This window comes from Sciurus carolinensis, chromosome 1, assembly GCF_902686445.1.
Source record: "Sciurus carolinensis chromosome 1, mSciCar1.2, whole genome shotgun sequence".
NCBI classification, from domain to species: Eukaryota; Metazoa; Chordata; class Mammalia; order Rodentia; family Sciuridae; genus Sciurus; species Sciurus carolinensis.
In genome coordinates, this window is record NC_062213.1 from 35,211,676 (window position 1) to 35,225,501 (window position 13,826).

At 28.7% G+C, this 13,826-nt stretch overlaps 1 protein-coding gene across 50 annotated transcripts in view; it reads right to left on the bottom strand.

Annotated features, from left to right (window-relative positions):
• The window catches only part of Rims2 (regulating synaptic membrane exocytosis 2), a 601,671-nt gene that overhangs the window by 268,511 nt on the left and 319,334 nt on the right, over positions 1-13,826 (bottom strand). For 26 of the 50 annotated variants that reach the window (XM_047527033.1, XM_047527170.1, XM_047527164.1 and 23 more), the window contains 4 exons: positions 13,602-13,725; positions 11,502-11,548; positions 10,026-10,138; positions 572-702 (listed from right to left, as the gene is read on the bottom strand). In XM_047527033.1, the coding sequence (XP_047382989.1) occupies positions 572-702; positions 10,026-10,138; positions 11,502-11,548; positions 13,602-13,725 (415 nt within the window). Of the gene's footprint in view, positions 1-571; positions 703-4,102; positions 4,151-10,025; positions 10,139-11,501; positions 11,549-13,601; positions 13,726-13,826 lie in introns of all 50 variants that reach the window. The other 24 variants (XM_047527145.1, XM_047527153.1, XM_047527031.1 and 21 more) reach the window with 1 other exon arrangement.

Consider the following 13,826-nt stretch of genomic DNA (forward strand, 5'->3'; position numbering starts at 1 on the left):
TATTTCTCCAATCCTAAGCCTCTGTTTAAATCAAGGTAGACAGTATAATTTATGTTGACTAAAATCAAAACAAATACTGCTTGAAGAAACTGATTCTGGATCTAGTGAGTTTCCTTGATGATATAGAGTAATGAAATACAAAGCACACTTAATAATATTACAAACTAGAGTGAAACAATATAATGGTAATAGAAAGTAGAAATTGTAGATGAATATCAATATTTTTAGTACCATTTCCAGTTTTTTTTTTCTATAGTTTTGGATAAAAATATGATACTAAGGACTATAAATTATAATGATTTTGATAAATGAAAACACATTATTCAAAAATAAGTCACACATGCTTAAAATAAATATTTAATAAAATAATACATAACACATTTGATTCACATTTTAGAATAATCTCAAATACTTAAGTATCAATATTCTGATAACAAAATGATTATCTTTATGTAGATTTCAAAAATAACTGGTATGATACAGAAAAATAAATGATGTAGAATTGAAACACTCATTGTTATTAACATTTTCCCCCTTATTAAGAATATTTATTTTTGTCTCATATCCCTACCTTCTGTCTGGAAGAAAGTAAATTTTAACATAAGGATTCCTTGGTCGCCCATCTTCCCTGGAAGGGAGATCCTTTGCTCCCAAAATTGTAACTATTAACTGGTGACCAACCTTGTCAAACCACAGTTTTATCTGCAAAGAAAAATATTATTTTATCAGCTCAAACATTTACTTCCAATACATGTTTACATTTCCAGTCTATACAACATTCTCTTACACTAACATTAACACAAAACATAAATTTCACTTAAGTAAACATAACTAGTCAAAATAAAAGGATATACTATAATAACGCCAATGAATAAAAGAACTTGTTCATGTATTTTGGTTTCATTGGTAAATCACTTGGACTTTTTATTATCCTAATTGTTTATTAATATTCACATAATAACTACACTAACATAAAGAGCAATATGATCAATGCTCTATGTTTTCTAAGCAAAAATCATTTTAGTTCATCTTGTTTCCCCTACAATGAGTTTAAAATAAGTCCTCAAAATGAATTAAGAAGAGAGTAACTTATTTATGTGGAATTTGTAGGGTATTTTCAAGTAAATGTTTCATGTTATTTCACAGCAAAATACATTTCAAAGATTATGAACAAAGGGGATTTAATAGTAATTTTGGTCCATTGATTTCTCCAGTTCATATTTTAAAATGTAATAATTTTTTTTAAATTTTTACTTTTTCAGACATAAAGTTCCTTTTTCTTTAGTGAAGCAAAAGCATCACATCCTTAGAATAAGATTTCATTTTTTAATATGTGACAAGAAAATGTGAATAATACCACTGTGCCATAATTAGGGATTGGAACTTCACATCCAGGTGCTGAATTCATTTGACTTAACAGTTATCATCTTCCATACACACTTCAGACCTTCACACCTAACTAGCTGATTCTATTACATCAGGATCTATGATAATCATGGCTCTGATCCACATCTTGGTTCAGCACAGTACATCTTTGACCACTACCTTAAAATTGAAAAGGGATCAAAAATTTGAAACTTGAGAATTACAGGTAAAAATAAATTCTGATCATATATGAAACACTGGTAGTTAAGTTCCAATTCCACCATGGCTTTCCTGAGTGCCTAACTTCCTTCACATTCTAGATAATGAGAGACTGAGCAACTTTTAGAAGAGATAAACTGACAGCCCAAAAGAGTATATAAAATAATATCTAATCTTTTTTATTTCTAAAAAGAATTAGTCTTCTTACAGGAATAAGAGTAAGGAATATCTGAACTTTTTGAAAATTAATTACTAGTCTTTATATTCTATTAAGTCTTTAATGTAGGTATTATCTTCCTGTTTTATAGCAAAAATTTTTAAGAGTTTCTAAGTTCAAAACTCAGACCCTAAAAAAGTGTTTCTCAAAGTCTGGCTAATAAAACTCCTGCAGTAGTATTATCTGACTTATTTATTAAAAAGTTATAAATTTCTGTTCCCACCTCTCAGCTGTTCAATCAGAATGGGGCCTTGGAATCTGCATTTTAACTAGTCCTCCTGGTGAACTTTAAGACCATTGAAATTTGAGAACCACTGCCTTACACAAATAAATCTATAACCTGAAGGAAAAAGTCTCCTATGAAAGAGGAAAAGTTCAAATATTTGCATGTCTAAGAATATAAAAATACAGATGCATAAGTATGGGTGGTGGGGGAGACTAAAATATTCTTTTGGCAAAAGCCATAAGAAGAAAACAAAAACAGAAATGCAGAAATGCCTCATTGTATATGAAATGAAAGAGATGTAGTTAGTGTCACAGTTACTCTAAAATGTGTGACTAAAATCAGATTAATATCTACTGTATTCTTTATTTGCACTAATAATAAAAGAGTTTATGGCTTAATTTTTCCAAGATATTAAAAATTCTTCTCAAAGGATCATAACATATTGACACCTCAAAAAATGATTCTGAAAGACTAAATAAAAATTTTTCCAATAAATTTTAAAATTAAAAAACAGTAATTATTATTATGAGACTAAGCTCAAAATGATATGAACAAATTATTTATTATTATGAAAATTTCTCAAAAAGTTGAGACTAAGCACTTGTTACCATTTTTAGAGGCAATAATTTTGCTCAATTAAAATCATTAAATAGTTAAGATACATTTCATAAGTCTCAGAGTATTCTTTTCATAAGTCTTAGAGTATTCTTTTCCAATTTTCTTATGCTATGAGAAACCAAAAAAAAAATCAATATTATTCAATTCTCATACAAACCGACATTAGGATATGGCATTCATATTTTCATAAAGGTATTTTATGCTTATTTAAATTACACTTTCCAAGTATATTAAAATAATTTAGATAGGAAACAAGTGCATTTTAATTCTACTCATCATTTGATCAAAATTGTACTTTTTTAACACACTGTCTTACACTAGGTGTTCAATAGCCCTAATTTTTATTTATATTGTAGGGCTTAAAATAAAATTTAAGTTTTTAACAAATATCCAGTTCACATATGTTACTAGTTAGTTAATTGTATCATATTCTTAAATTTCTTTTCTATACTCTTAAAATAAATGGTTAAAATCTAGCTCTTGATTCCCCCAAATATAACAAATATACTTTCACGATTTGAGCACTGAAAAACTTCATGCTCAATTAATTTCTTTAATAAAATCTTGGTATCCTTTCATTTTTTTAATTTGACTATCATCCCACCTTTACCCATGTAACTATTTTTTATTTTTCTAAGTAGCTAAATAGCACATAAATATTTTATATTGTAATATTAAATAAAATAATTTTGATCTCTAAAATTTAAACAAAATAAGTATTATTGAAAATCAACAAATTCTTAAAAACATGCAGCAAAGCAAGGAAGGCATAATACTACTTTAAAGAAAAACTATATTGATATTATTTTACCATATAAAGATTTCCTAGAGAAAAGAGGCAAACAACTTGTACCCAAATAGTACAATAAATTAAATGGGATGATAAAATATAAACAAAATAAGCCCAACAGATTTCATTTGGATTTGGATTTTGTTCTTTCATAGCAATGTACTTTCCAAAAGTTGAACCTTATATACACTGTGCATAAAATTCACATTTTAAATAAGGTACAAATGTATTTGCCAATCTCCTCAAGGAGTCAATGCTTGGAAAATGCAAGAGAATGTAGATGTTAAGTGGTATAATGAATGATTTAAAGAGACAGCAACCTTAGTGTAATAAAGAAAAATATCAACAGTATAACTGTCATTTCTGTAAATGTTACATATTTAAGTGGAATCTAAAATAAATCTACATTAAATGCCACTTTGAAACCTATAAGTTTTAGTATTTTATCATATAAAATCACTAACAGAGATTGTCTCTTTAAATTTTTATTCAGTATTCTAATCCCCATGCAGAACTTTACAAGCTGGCTCATCAAATGATTTCAAAGTCAATAATATGATTTGGAGCAACATACCAAAACAAGTTTTCCTACTACGCATTTTCCAAAAACATACAAATAAGGGATAAAACACAACTTTAATTTCTATCAGGCAGACAAGGCCTTTACCTGAACCCTAGGAACAAAAGGCGTTGTTCTTCTACTAAGGCTTTGGCTCTGGTAAGCAAAATTAAAGAAAAAAGCAATAAAACAAAACCAAAAAGGACAACACACTGGAACTAAAAGACCAAAGTAAAAATAAAAACATAGAACTATCCCTTAAATACAATATTTCCATGACAATGTACTTATTTAAATTAAGTACTTCTAATGAATAAATTAATATTGACAAATGCTAAGATACATAAAAACTTTATAAAATATTATAATTTGTTTGATCAGGTTTTAAAAATGTAGTCAGCATAAGAGGAGTTAAGCTAAAATAACATGTTTGGGCCTGTATATTTTGAAAGAACAATTGCAAGTATAACCTAGGAATCAAAAAAATTCAAATTTTAATCTTATACATACTACAGTCCTTGAAATCCATAAAGGTTTTGTTCCAGGACACAGCAAATAACAAAATCCATGGATGCTAAAGTTCCTTATAAAAAATGTCATACACACATCCTTGGATTGCTTATAATACCTGAAACAATGTAACTGCTATATAAATAGTTATTATACTGAATTTTGGGGGAAATAATGACATGGCAAAAGCATGTACATATTTAGTACAGTTTTTTAAAAATATTTTGATCTACAGTTAGTGGATCAAAATACATGGATATGAAGTGTCAACCATACATAGAGAAAGGTATAGTTCAAAAAGAAGTAAGATTTTTAAAAAGTATTATAGAATTATTAGTGAAAAAATCATCTGTGGAAGTAATTGTGGGACTTTTCCAAAATGACATAAATTTTACCAAAATCAAAAAAAAATTAAAAATCAAAAAAAAATTAGGTTTAGAATTTCTTTAACAACAACAAAAAAGCACACTAAGATAAAAGTGTGCTGGGATGCACATGATTAATTGATAATTCATACTTTAGGAATCTATACCACTTTCTAGTACTAAACAGCATCTTTAAACAATTAGTGCTTAAAATTGGAAATAATATTATTTATTGCTAATCATGCTGATTAATTACAATATCTCATTATGATTATTAATATAATTCTTAATATTTTTTCAAGCTTTTAATGACAATTTTTTGCAGGTTTTGCCTCATATTACCAATAACCCCAGTTGCTGTTGTCCCCAATTTTGCAGATGAGGAAACAAAGACATAAAAAAGATGTAGATACACTTGCCCATATTCAAAAAACAAGATAATGTAAAGACGGGAAGTAAAGTTCTGATTAAACCATTCTATTTCAAATTCTTAGAATAAAATCAAATGTCTGTTCTGACTTTTTTTGCTTTCATTTTGAAACCATTTCCAAAAGATACCACAAAAATCAGAATTCAGGCATGTCAACAGTTAAATCAGGACCAAAACCAGATGCATATCTCTGGATTTGAAAATAGATTTCAAGACATTTAATTCTGCTTCTCTCACCAAGATTACATCCCATTCCTCATATTTCTTACAGATGTCTCTCTTGTCTCCTTGTTTCAAGTCATAAATAGTTAAAAGCTTCTTTCTGTATTTTCCACTGCTACACGGAAACAGATAATGAGGAATAGGAGTACTACTGTCCAATTCAACTATCATTGGACAAATTCTATTTAAGATATAATCTAAAACTCAAAGAAAAGCAGACATTATTAAATTATGAATCATATCTCCTCCCACCCTCCAAAAACCAAAGTCTCAATTTCAAGCTATCTTCCTTTTTGTATGGCAATATGGCCAAAGGAGAAGTACTCAGATGTGGAGTGTATTAATGATATCTGTCTCCATATCCTGGGTAGATAATTCTTTAGCAAATCGAAGAAGGGGTATATGAAATTCACAGAGATTAACTAGACAGACTGAAGAAATGAACTAACAAGGTACTTGAGAAATAGATTTTATTTCCCTTGCCCTTCCATCTGTTTTGTTTTAACCAAATATATCAAGATAATGAAATATTTTAGAAATATTACTTCATAAAATAAAACATTTACTTTAAAAGGAATAGAATTTTGAAATAAAGTAATCCTTTAAATATTTTCCAACTTCTAAAATGATCTCAAGCTACCAGCTCACAGATTTCTGAAATCAGCCTTTATAAGCTAAATCTTCACCCAGGCATTCAGACATTAAATGTGACTGTAAAAACACATTTATATTTTGGTGGTTTTTCAATTGAAATGATATTCATAAAACATACAACTAATCATTTTAAAGTACACAATTCAGTGGCAATCACTGAGTTTCTGATGCTATGGAATCATCACTTTTCCCAAGTTTAAAAACTTTTTCATCATATACCAGAAAAATGCTCTGTATTTTAATCATTCCCTGTCTCACTATCCCTCCTTGGCAGCCACTAAGAACTTTCTGTCTCTATGGATTCTAGGTATTTCAAATAGAAATATGTGCCTCTTTGTAATTGGTAATTACTATTAATTCATTTATTTTCAGCATGAAAGATGTGATGTTTATTATAATTCAGTTTCCATATAAATAATTTTAATTTGTACACCATGATCTATTTTGCATTTTTTATCACTTCTTACTCTTCACTGTACTAACTGTACTGTTAGTATAATAACAGTTGGTCAATAGAATCAATTGTGTAATGAGTGTGTAAAAAAGAATTTTGAATCTTTTCTCACTTTAAAAAAATCAAAACTTTCATTTTATCTTAATACCTTATAAAAAACTAGACAAAGACTATAGATTAATTTTAAAATATTATGATTTAAAAGGATAATCTTCTGAAGGCATAAACTGCTAAATTCTAAAACACATACCAAGAAAAATATGAAAACAAGGGAGTGCTGTCACTGAAAGGGCTAACATACAATCCAAGTGGCATAAACCTGAACTCTGGCTGATTTTCTCACCCAAATACATTAGTGGCACTTTCACAGTTATAATCTAAAATATTGGCAGTCACATGATTTAAGCTGTAGAGAAAAAAAAGTTGCATACATTTTTTAACAAACAATGGATTTGAGCATAAAAATGTAAACACAAAACTTTAAATGTATATTTTCTGTTTGAGAAAATATCAGTCTATGAACTAACATATTAGAAAGGGCAACTCACATACTATACAAATTATCTTTTTCTCAGGCATTAGCAATTCATGATTTTGTAAGTTTGGTATAGGCCCAAGTAAAATTCCACTGAAAGCAAAAATATTCAAAGATAGAAGGTAAGAAAACAGAAATGTAATGTTGCCTTGTGCCTTCCTAAGGCTTTCCCTAATACAAAGACATTTTCTCAACTCCTACATCATTATAGAAAACCAAAATTGTTCTAGAATGGTAGAGACAGGGTTATGAAGGAAAATATTATAACCATGATGGCATCTTACTTGTATTTTCTAGATGCAAAGGTTGAGAATAAAATTGGTAAGTTACATAATAGCAAAAATATTCTATCTTGTTCATTTATATTCCTGATGGCAAGTAGTAGTACTAATAGTACTAGTTCTGACCTGGGTATTTCTTACAAATAGATGACCGGACATTGATTTGGTTTAAAAAATTGTAGAAAAATTGGGAATAGATTTCAATAATGTTAAAATTTTGTATTATACTTCATATTGCTATTTTACTTCAGGAAAAGGTGTCCTGACAAAATAAAGTGGCCCTAGCAAAATTACACAAGATTTAGATTCATGGCATCAATATTTATAATAATGAAAATTTGAAGTCAGCAAGATATAATAAATCATATATGATATATGAATTAATATAAATGAAGCATTAAATAGCTATTAAAATAATTTTAACAGAAATTTTTAAGACAAGAAAAAGTTTATAATATGTTACTACATGAAAAAGCAGAACAAAACAGTATGTACAGATTTATTAGTTTTGTTTAAAGATTTATATGTATGTGAATGGTTATAGAATGGTATCAGAATTATAGGTGATTTTTATCTTTTAATTTTCCATATTTCCTACATATCTTATAGTAAATAGGTATTATATTTATAATTAATATCTCTTATATACAGGGATGTGGCATGTGTGTGTAATTTCAAATCATATGCAGTTGAAGTTTCACTAATATCATAGTGGAGCATATTCCTTCCAAGTCATAAGAAAATGAGAAAATGGAATACACATTAAATTATAACTATATGGAGTTTAAAATGACATCATTTGTAAATCTAAAAACTTTATATCATTTTATATCATTATACATACATTTAGAAATAAAATTTTTTATTTTATACTGCTTCCAAATATTTAGCAGCCTTGCCTTCCTACCATACTAATTTTGAAACACAAGGACAATATCTGCCTTTGAAATTTGTCTAAATTTCTGCCTATGTTCCTCACCTTCCCTTCCTACTCCAATTTGTACATGAACTTAGGAGAAAACATAGTTCTTATTATGGAAATTTAACATCTGCTCCCTCCTCAACCAACTCAAGCCAATTACACACAGAGACACATAAACACACACACACACATACACACACACACACACACACACACACACAATTTATTTATGTACTAGAATCATCTAACATCCCCCACTCAAATATTATTTAAAGATGACCTATTTAAATAGTCATAATAAAAAATAATACCTAATATATTAATGTTTTCCAAGATGGTAGAAGAAAACACATAAATTTGTTGTAACTATATATGTTAACATAGGTGTTGTCAATACATGTCTGTAAGACAATAAGTAGAAAGTTGCTACTTATTGTAGAGAATGGAAAAAACCATGGTATTCAAATGAAAAGTTAACTCTACTTATAAAAGAAAAGAAAATAATGAAGGAAAGAAACTTATTTTAGTGAGACATATAAAATCTCCTAATAGTTTTTCATATTCTTTGTTGCATAACTTTTCTGTTATTATCAGTTTTGTGGTCAAAATAGCTCCAGAAAAGACATGCTTAATAACTTTTTCAATAATTTTCATATCTTAATTTTGATTATACTTCCCATATCTCCTTTTAATTAAATGAAAATGCTTCAGAAAAATCAAACACTACACCATCCCCCGCTAAAAATAAAAGGAGAAATTTTGTAGCAGCTTTTTAACAAAAAGCTATTTCTGTTGCTCTAGATGTACCAGCTCAAGATATTTTAGTTTGGACTATAATATTTTCAACCCAAAATTCAATGTCTGAACTAGGGGAATCTAGTTTTCTAACACTCATGAAACTTAAGTAAGCACCAGGCACTACTGGCAATTAATATAACTGAATAAATTTGAATATACTAATATATTAAAATATTCTAATAGGGGACTACTAACTGAAAAATTATAAAAAGTGAGGACTTAAATTTGCAAAGCTCTTCTAATATAGATATAGTATTAAATGTGCAAGTGAACTTACACCTTTGATTAGAAAATGTGCAAATGAGATCACTTAATGTGAAATTACCTAGCATATTCAAGTATCTACTATATGTCTCCCCAATATTTCATTTTGTCTGTTGACAAAGAAAATCTCCAATATTCTTATATTTCAGGCAATATTTAAAATCCAATGATTGCTATGACATTCACCCCAAATTTCCTTAAGATTGAAAGTAGGGAAGAATATATGAAGTTACTTTTATCTTAAGAATTATCTTTGTACAGCACAACATTTATTTCTCTTAACAATCTATGACAAGTTATACTCAATTTAAACTACAGAGCAAAAATCATAACCTTGAGTTTTAGAATAAATATTAAGGAAGAGAAAATTAGTATTGTCACAAAATCTGTCAATAAATTCCACAAAACCTAATTCTAATAGAGAAGGCACTATTAAAAATTGAATTTCAATTAATTAAAATTATCAATAATGAAAAGTGATGGTTAAATTACAATTATGTTCTAGGAAGAACTTGGTTTACAAACACCTAATGTATCATATTTGTAAAACACAATATAATATTCCATATGGAGAAATTAATTTAGTGACTACGTACTGAAAGTTGTCCAGATAAGAACTGTGGAACATCCCTCAACATGCCAGGGCTCATGGGAGAGGTAACGGAAATAGAAGGACGATCCATTTTTTGAGATTCAAATGAGCTAGAACCTGAAATGATACATGAAGAATAATAAAAATGGCTCCTCTTACTATTTAAGAATCTTTGGCCTATATTGTTGAAATGTCTAAAAAATGTCATTCATATAGACCATTTTATGTTACAAATATCCTTACAGGTTTTGTTGTTGTATATAAAAATATATGTCTTTATTTGTCTATTATGTACACTGTACTTATATCTTATAATAAGATAATAAAAATTTTATAATACAAATGGAAAAATAACCAAAACATCAATCAATAAAGCAACTTATAGAGAGTCTAAACTTTAAATGATAAGAACATAAGTATCAGATTATCCAAACTTATTAAATGTTCCCAGTAGGTGATATTTAGATCATACTTTGAAGAATCTAATAAATTAAACTGACAGGAAAAGCCAAAGTCTCCGCAGTGGCTTATAAAACATGCAATTTTGCTGCCCTTAACTCCTTTATCTTCCTTCTACCATTCTCCCCCTTGATCATTCCATTCAGGCACAATGGCCTTCTTAAGTTTCCTTAAGTGCACTTTAGGTTTTCCTGTTTTAGAGCCAATACTATGTTTGGTTTCTGTACATGACAAGTTCTTCCCTCAGGTAGCCACTTTTTCAAATTTTTGCTCCAATCTTTTTCCTAGTTTGGTTTATCATGGTCAGAGTATCTCAAATTGCAACCCTCCTTCCCTCTCCCAGTATCCCAAGATCTAATCTTAATCAAACAAGAAACTTGGTTCACTGGGAAACAATTCATATGTTTAACATATGAAATAACACTCAAAAACAAGTAATAAAAAGTATGCATACATTTGAAATTATTTAAATTTATATATTTATGGTCTCATTACTGCATTAGTGCTAAATCAGAAAAATTATCCTGTTTTCCAAAAATGTAGAATAGAATAAATGTAAGAATTCACTAGTTTTGCCCAAGCATTTCCCCCTACTTACTGATAGTGAGTGTACAAAGAGTAAATTTTAAAGTTGGGGAAAACGTTGGGGATGAAACTGTTGGGAGTAACGGATATGTTTGTAATTATTTTTATCAAGACAACGGGTTCATAGGTACATATGTATGTCAAAAGTTCCTAATTGGACACCTTAATTACATGCAGTTTATTGTAATATACCTTAATAAAGCTATCTAAATATCCACATTAAAGACAGTCTGGTTAAAAATAATCTTATGAGAAAATTTAGTACTTTTTCTCTCAGTGATATGAAATGATACTTAATTTTCTATCTTCATATTATTATATACTTGATAACAATGTCATGATATTTTTTACTTGTATTAATAGACAAAATACTTCATTTGACCTTTGATAAGTGACATTGTTAATAACATTTACTTATAGAATAAATGAAACTTACTGGACTCCAGTTGTGCATGTGTGCTATCAGGTATTCTAGGTATATCTCTGAAATGACAGAAAAAGAAAGCAACTGTTTCAACAATTAATATAACTGCTATATTAATCATTATCTACTTACAGAATAATTGGACACTGTAAAACAAAGATGAACCCATGTATTGTTGAGGTATTATATAATTAAGAAACAAAAAAGTATTTTTTTTGCTAATAAATGTTTTGGTTAACTCCAAATATTTAAAAGAAATTAAAATGTATATGCATTTGTAGATTTATAAAAACATATATGTCATTTGCTTTGTGACTCACTACACAAATGCTCTAAAAAAACTTTTATATTCAAAAGGTAAGTTTTATAGATATATTTTAATTCTATTCTATTCCTTATTTTTACCTTGGGTCTAAATCAATAACATTGAATCTCAAAATATTACCAAAACAAAAATTAAACATTCAGATTATAGTTAAAAAAATAAATGTAATAACTTCATTGAGATAAAAGCAAACATATTTCTTACTGGGACATTCAGAGTTACCTTGTCACTATAAGCACACCAAAAATAAGCATACTTCTTTGATAAGAATATTAGATTTTAGAATAAAAAGAATAAATTATTTAAAACATTTAACAAAAATATGATTTAAGAACACTTTAAAACCAAGAAATATATTTGATTAATGCACTAAGCAGATAACTGCAATTTTACCATATTACAAAACTATGTAAGGACAAATGAAAAATGAATACAATATCATGTGCTAAATTCATTACTTTGAAAGGAACATTTCAAAAAAACTGTTACTAATCTAAATAATTTTCTCTAGCATAGAAAGAGATCAAAATAATACAGTCCAACCATTTCCTTAATGAGTAAAACTGGGGCACTCATGTACTACAACAAAAGAATTTCTGTAGTCTCCACCCTAGATTGCTCTCACCCAAATGTGAATTTAATAATTCACTGTCATTTTATAGAATGTTCTATTGCATTTATTTTGTCATAGATATATCAGAGGTGCAATCATTTACATTGGCATAGAACATAAGCTTCTGTAGAGATAATAATGTTGTGATATTTAATGAGTGCTTCTTATAATTCCAGTTAAAGAAAGGTATTTATTGACAGCTTTTGGAAATCGCCTATTTAATCTATAGGCAATAAATTACAAATCAAATACTTTGATGTTTGTCTATTTTGGATCTTTTTAATCACCATTCCTTGAAGAGATTATTTGCTTTAAGCAAGTCCCTGCATCTGGGAATTATATCCCCCTTAGTTCTTTTTTTTCTTAGGTTGAAATTCGAATTTTGAAAAAAATATTTAAAATGTGTAGAATATAGATGATTGAGTGTCATTTTTACAGTGTAGAAAACTATAGTTCATGAAATTTACCTTAAAAATTGTTACTATAATCTCCTTCCCTTAAAAATGACTATAGGCATCCACTTAGTTGCTAAGATAATAAAAAAAAAAAAGACATCCATTACGGTTTGAATATGAGGTGTATCCTCAAGAGTTCCTATGCTAATGCAGAAGTATTCAGAGGTGCAATGGTTAGATTATGAGAGCTGAAACCTAATAAGTTCATCCCAGTTTGAAAGGACCAACTAGGTGGTAAAAATATATTAAACAAGGTTGGTCACCAGAGGGAGTGCCCTAGAAGGGTTCATCCCTGAAGTCCCAACTCTCCCTCTCCTTCCCCCCCACACCCCACTTCTCTGTTTCGGTTTCCTGAGCACCATGAGCAGAGTCGCACTCCTCCGCCATGCCCTGCTGCCTTGATGTTCTGCCTCACTTTGGTCCCAGAGTAATTTGGCAGACAATGGACTGAGCAAAATAAACTAAGTTGTTCTTGTTGGGTGTTTTGGTCATAGTTACAAAAAGGCAACTAACACAACATTTAAATAATTTTTCTTCTTTTGAAATAAACTGTATATTCTATCATAATCAGATAAAGTCATGATTTTTAGTGAGATGTTTTTGGCAAAAAAATAATTTATTTTCATAAAGCAGAAAGACATTTTGTGTGTTATTAGCACAATGTAAATTACCTAACAGTAGTCTACTTTACACAAAGTCAAGTACTGAAACCAACTTACCCAATAGGCCGTGAAACAACAAGCTCCACTTGTGGTTCGGGTTTGGATTCTAGAATGATGTTGTACACCTCCTCAAATGTTGCTCCTTGCAATAACCTTCCATTCCATTCTAATACTTCATCACCTATAGTTGCAGTAATAATAATCTCAGAAAAAAAAAAAACTAATTCCCAAATAAGTACTCAAAACAAAACCAATCTTTAAAATTCAATGAACACTATAGAA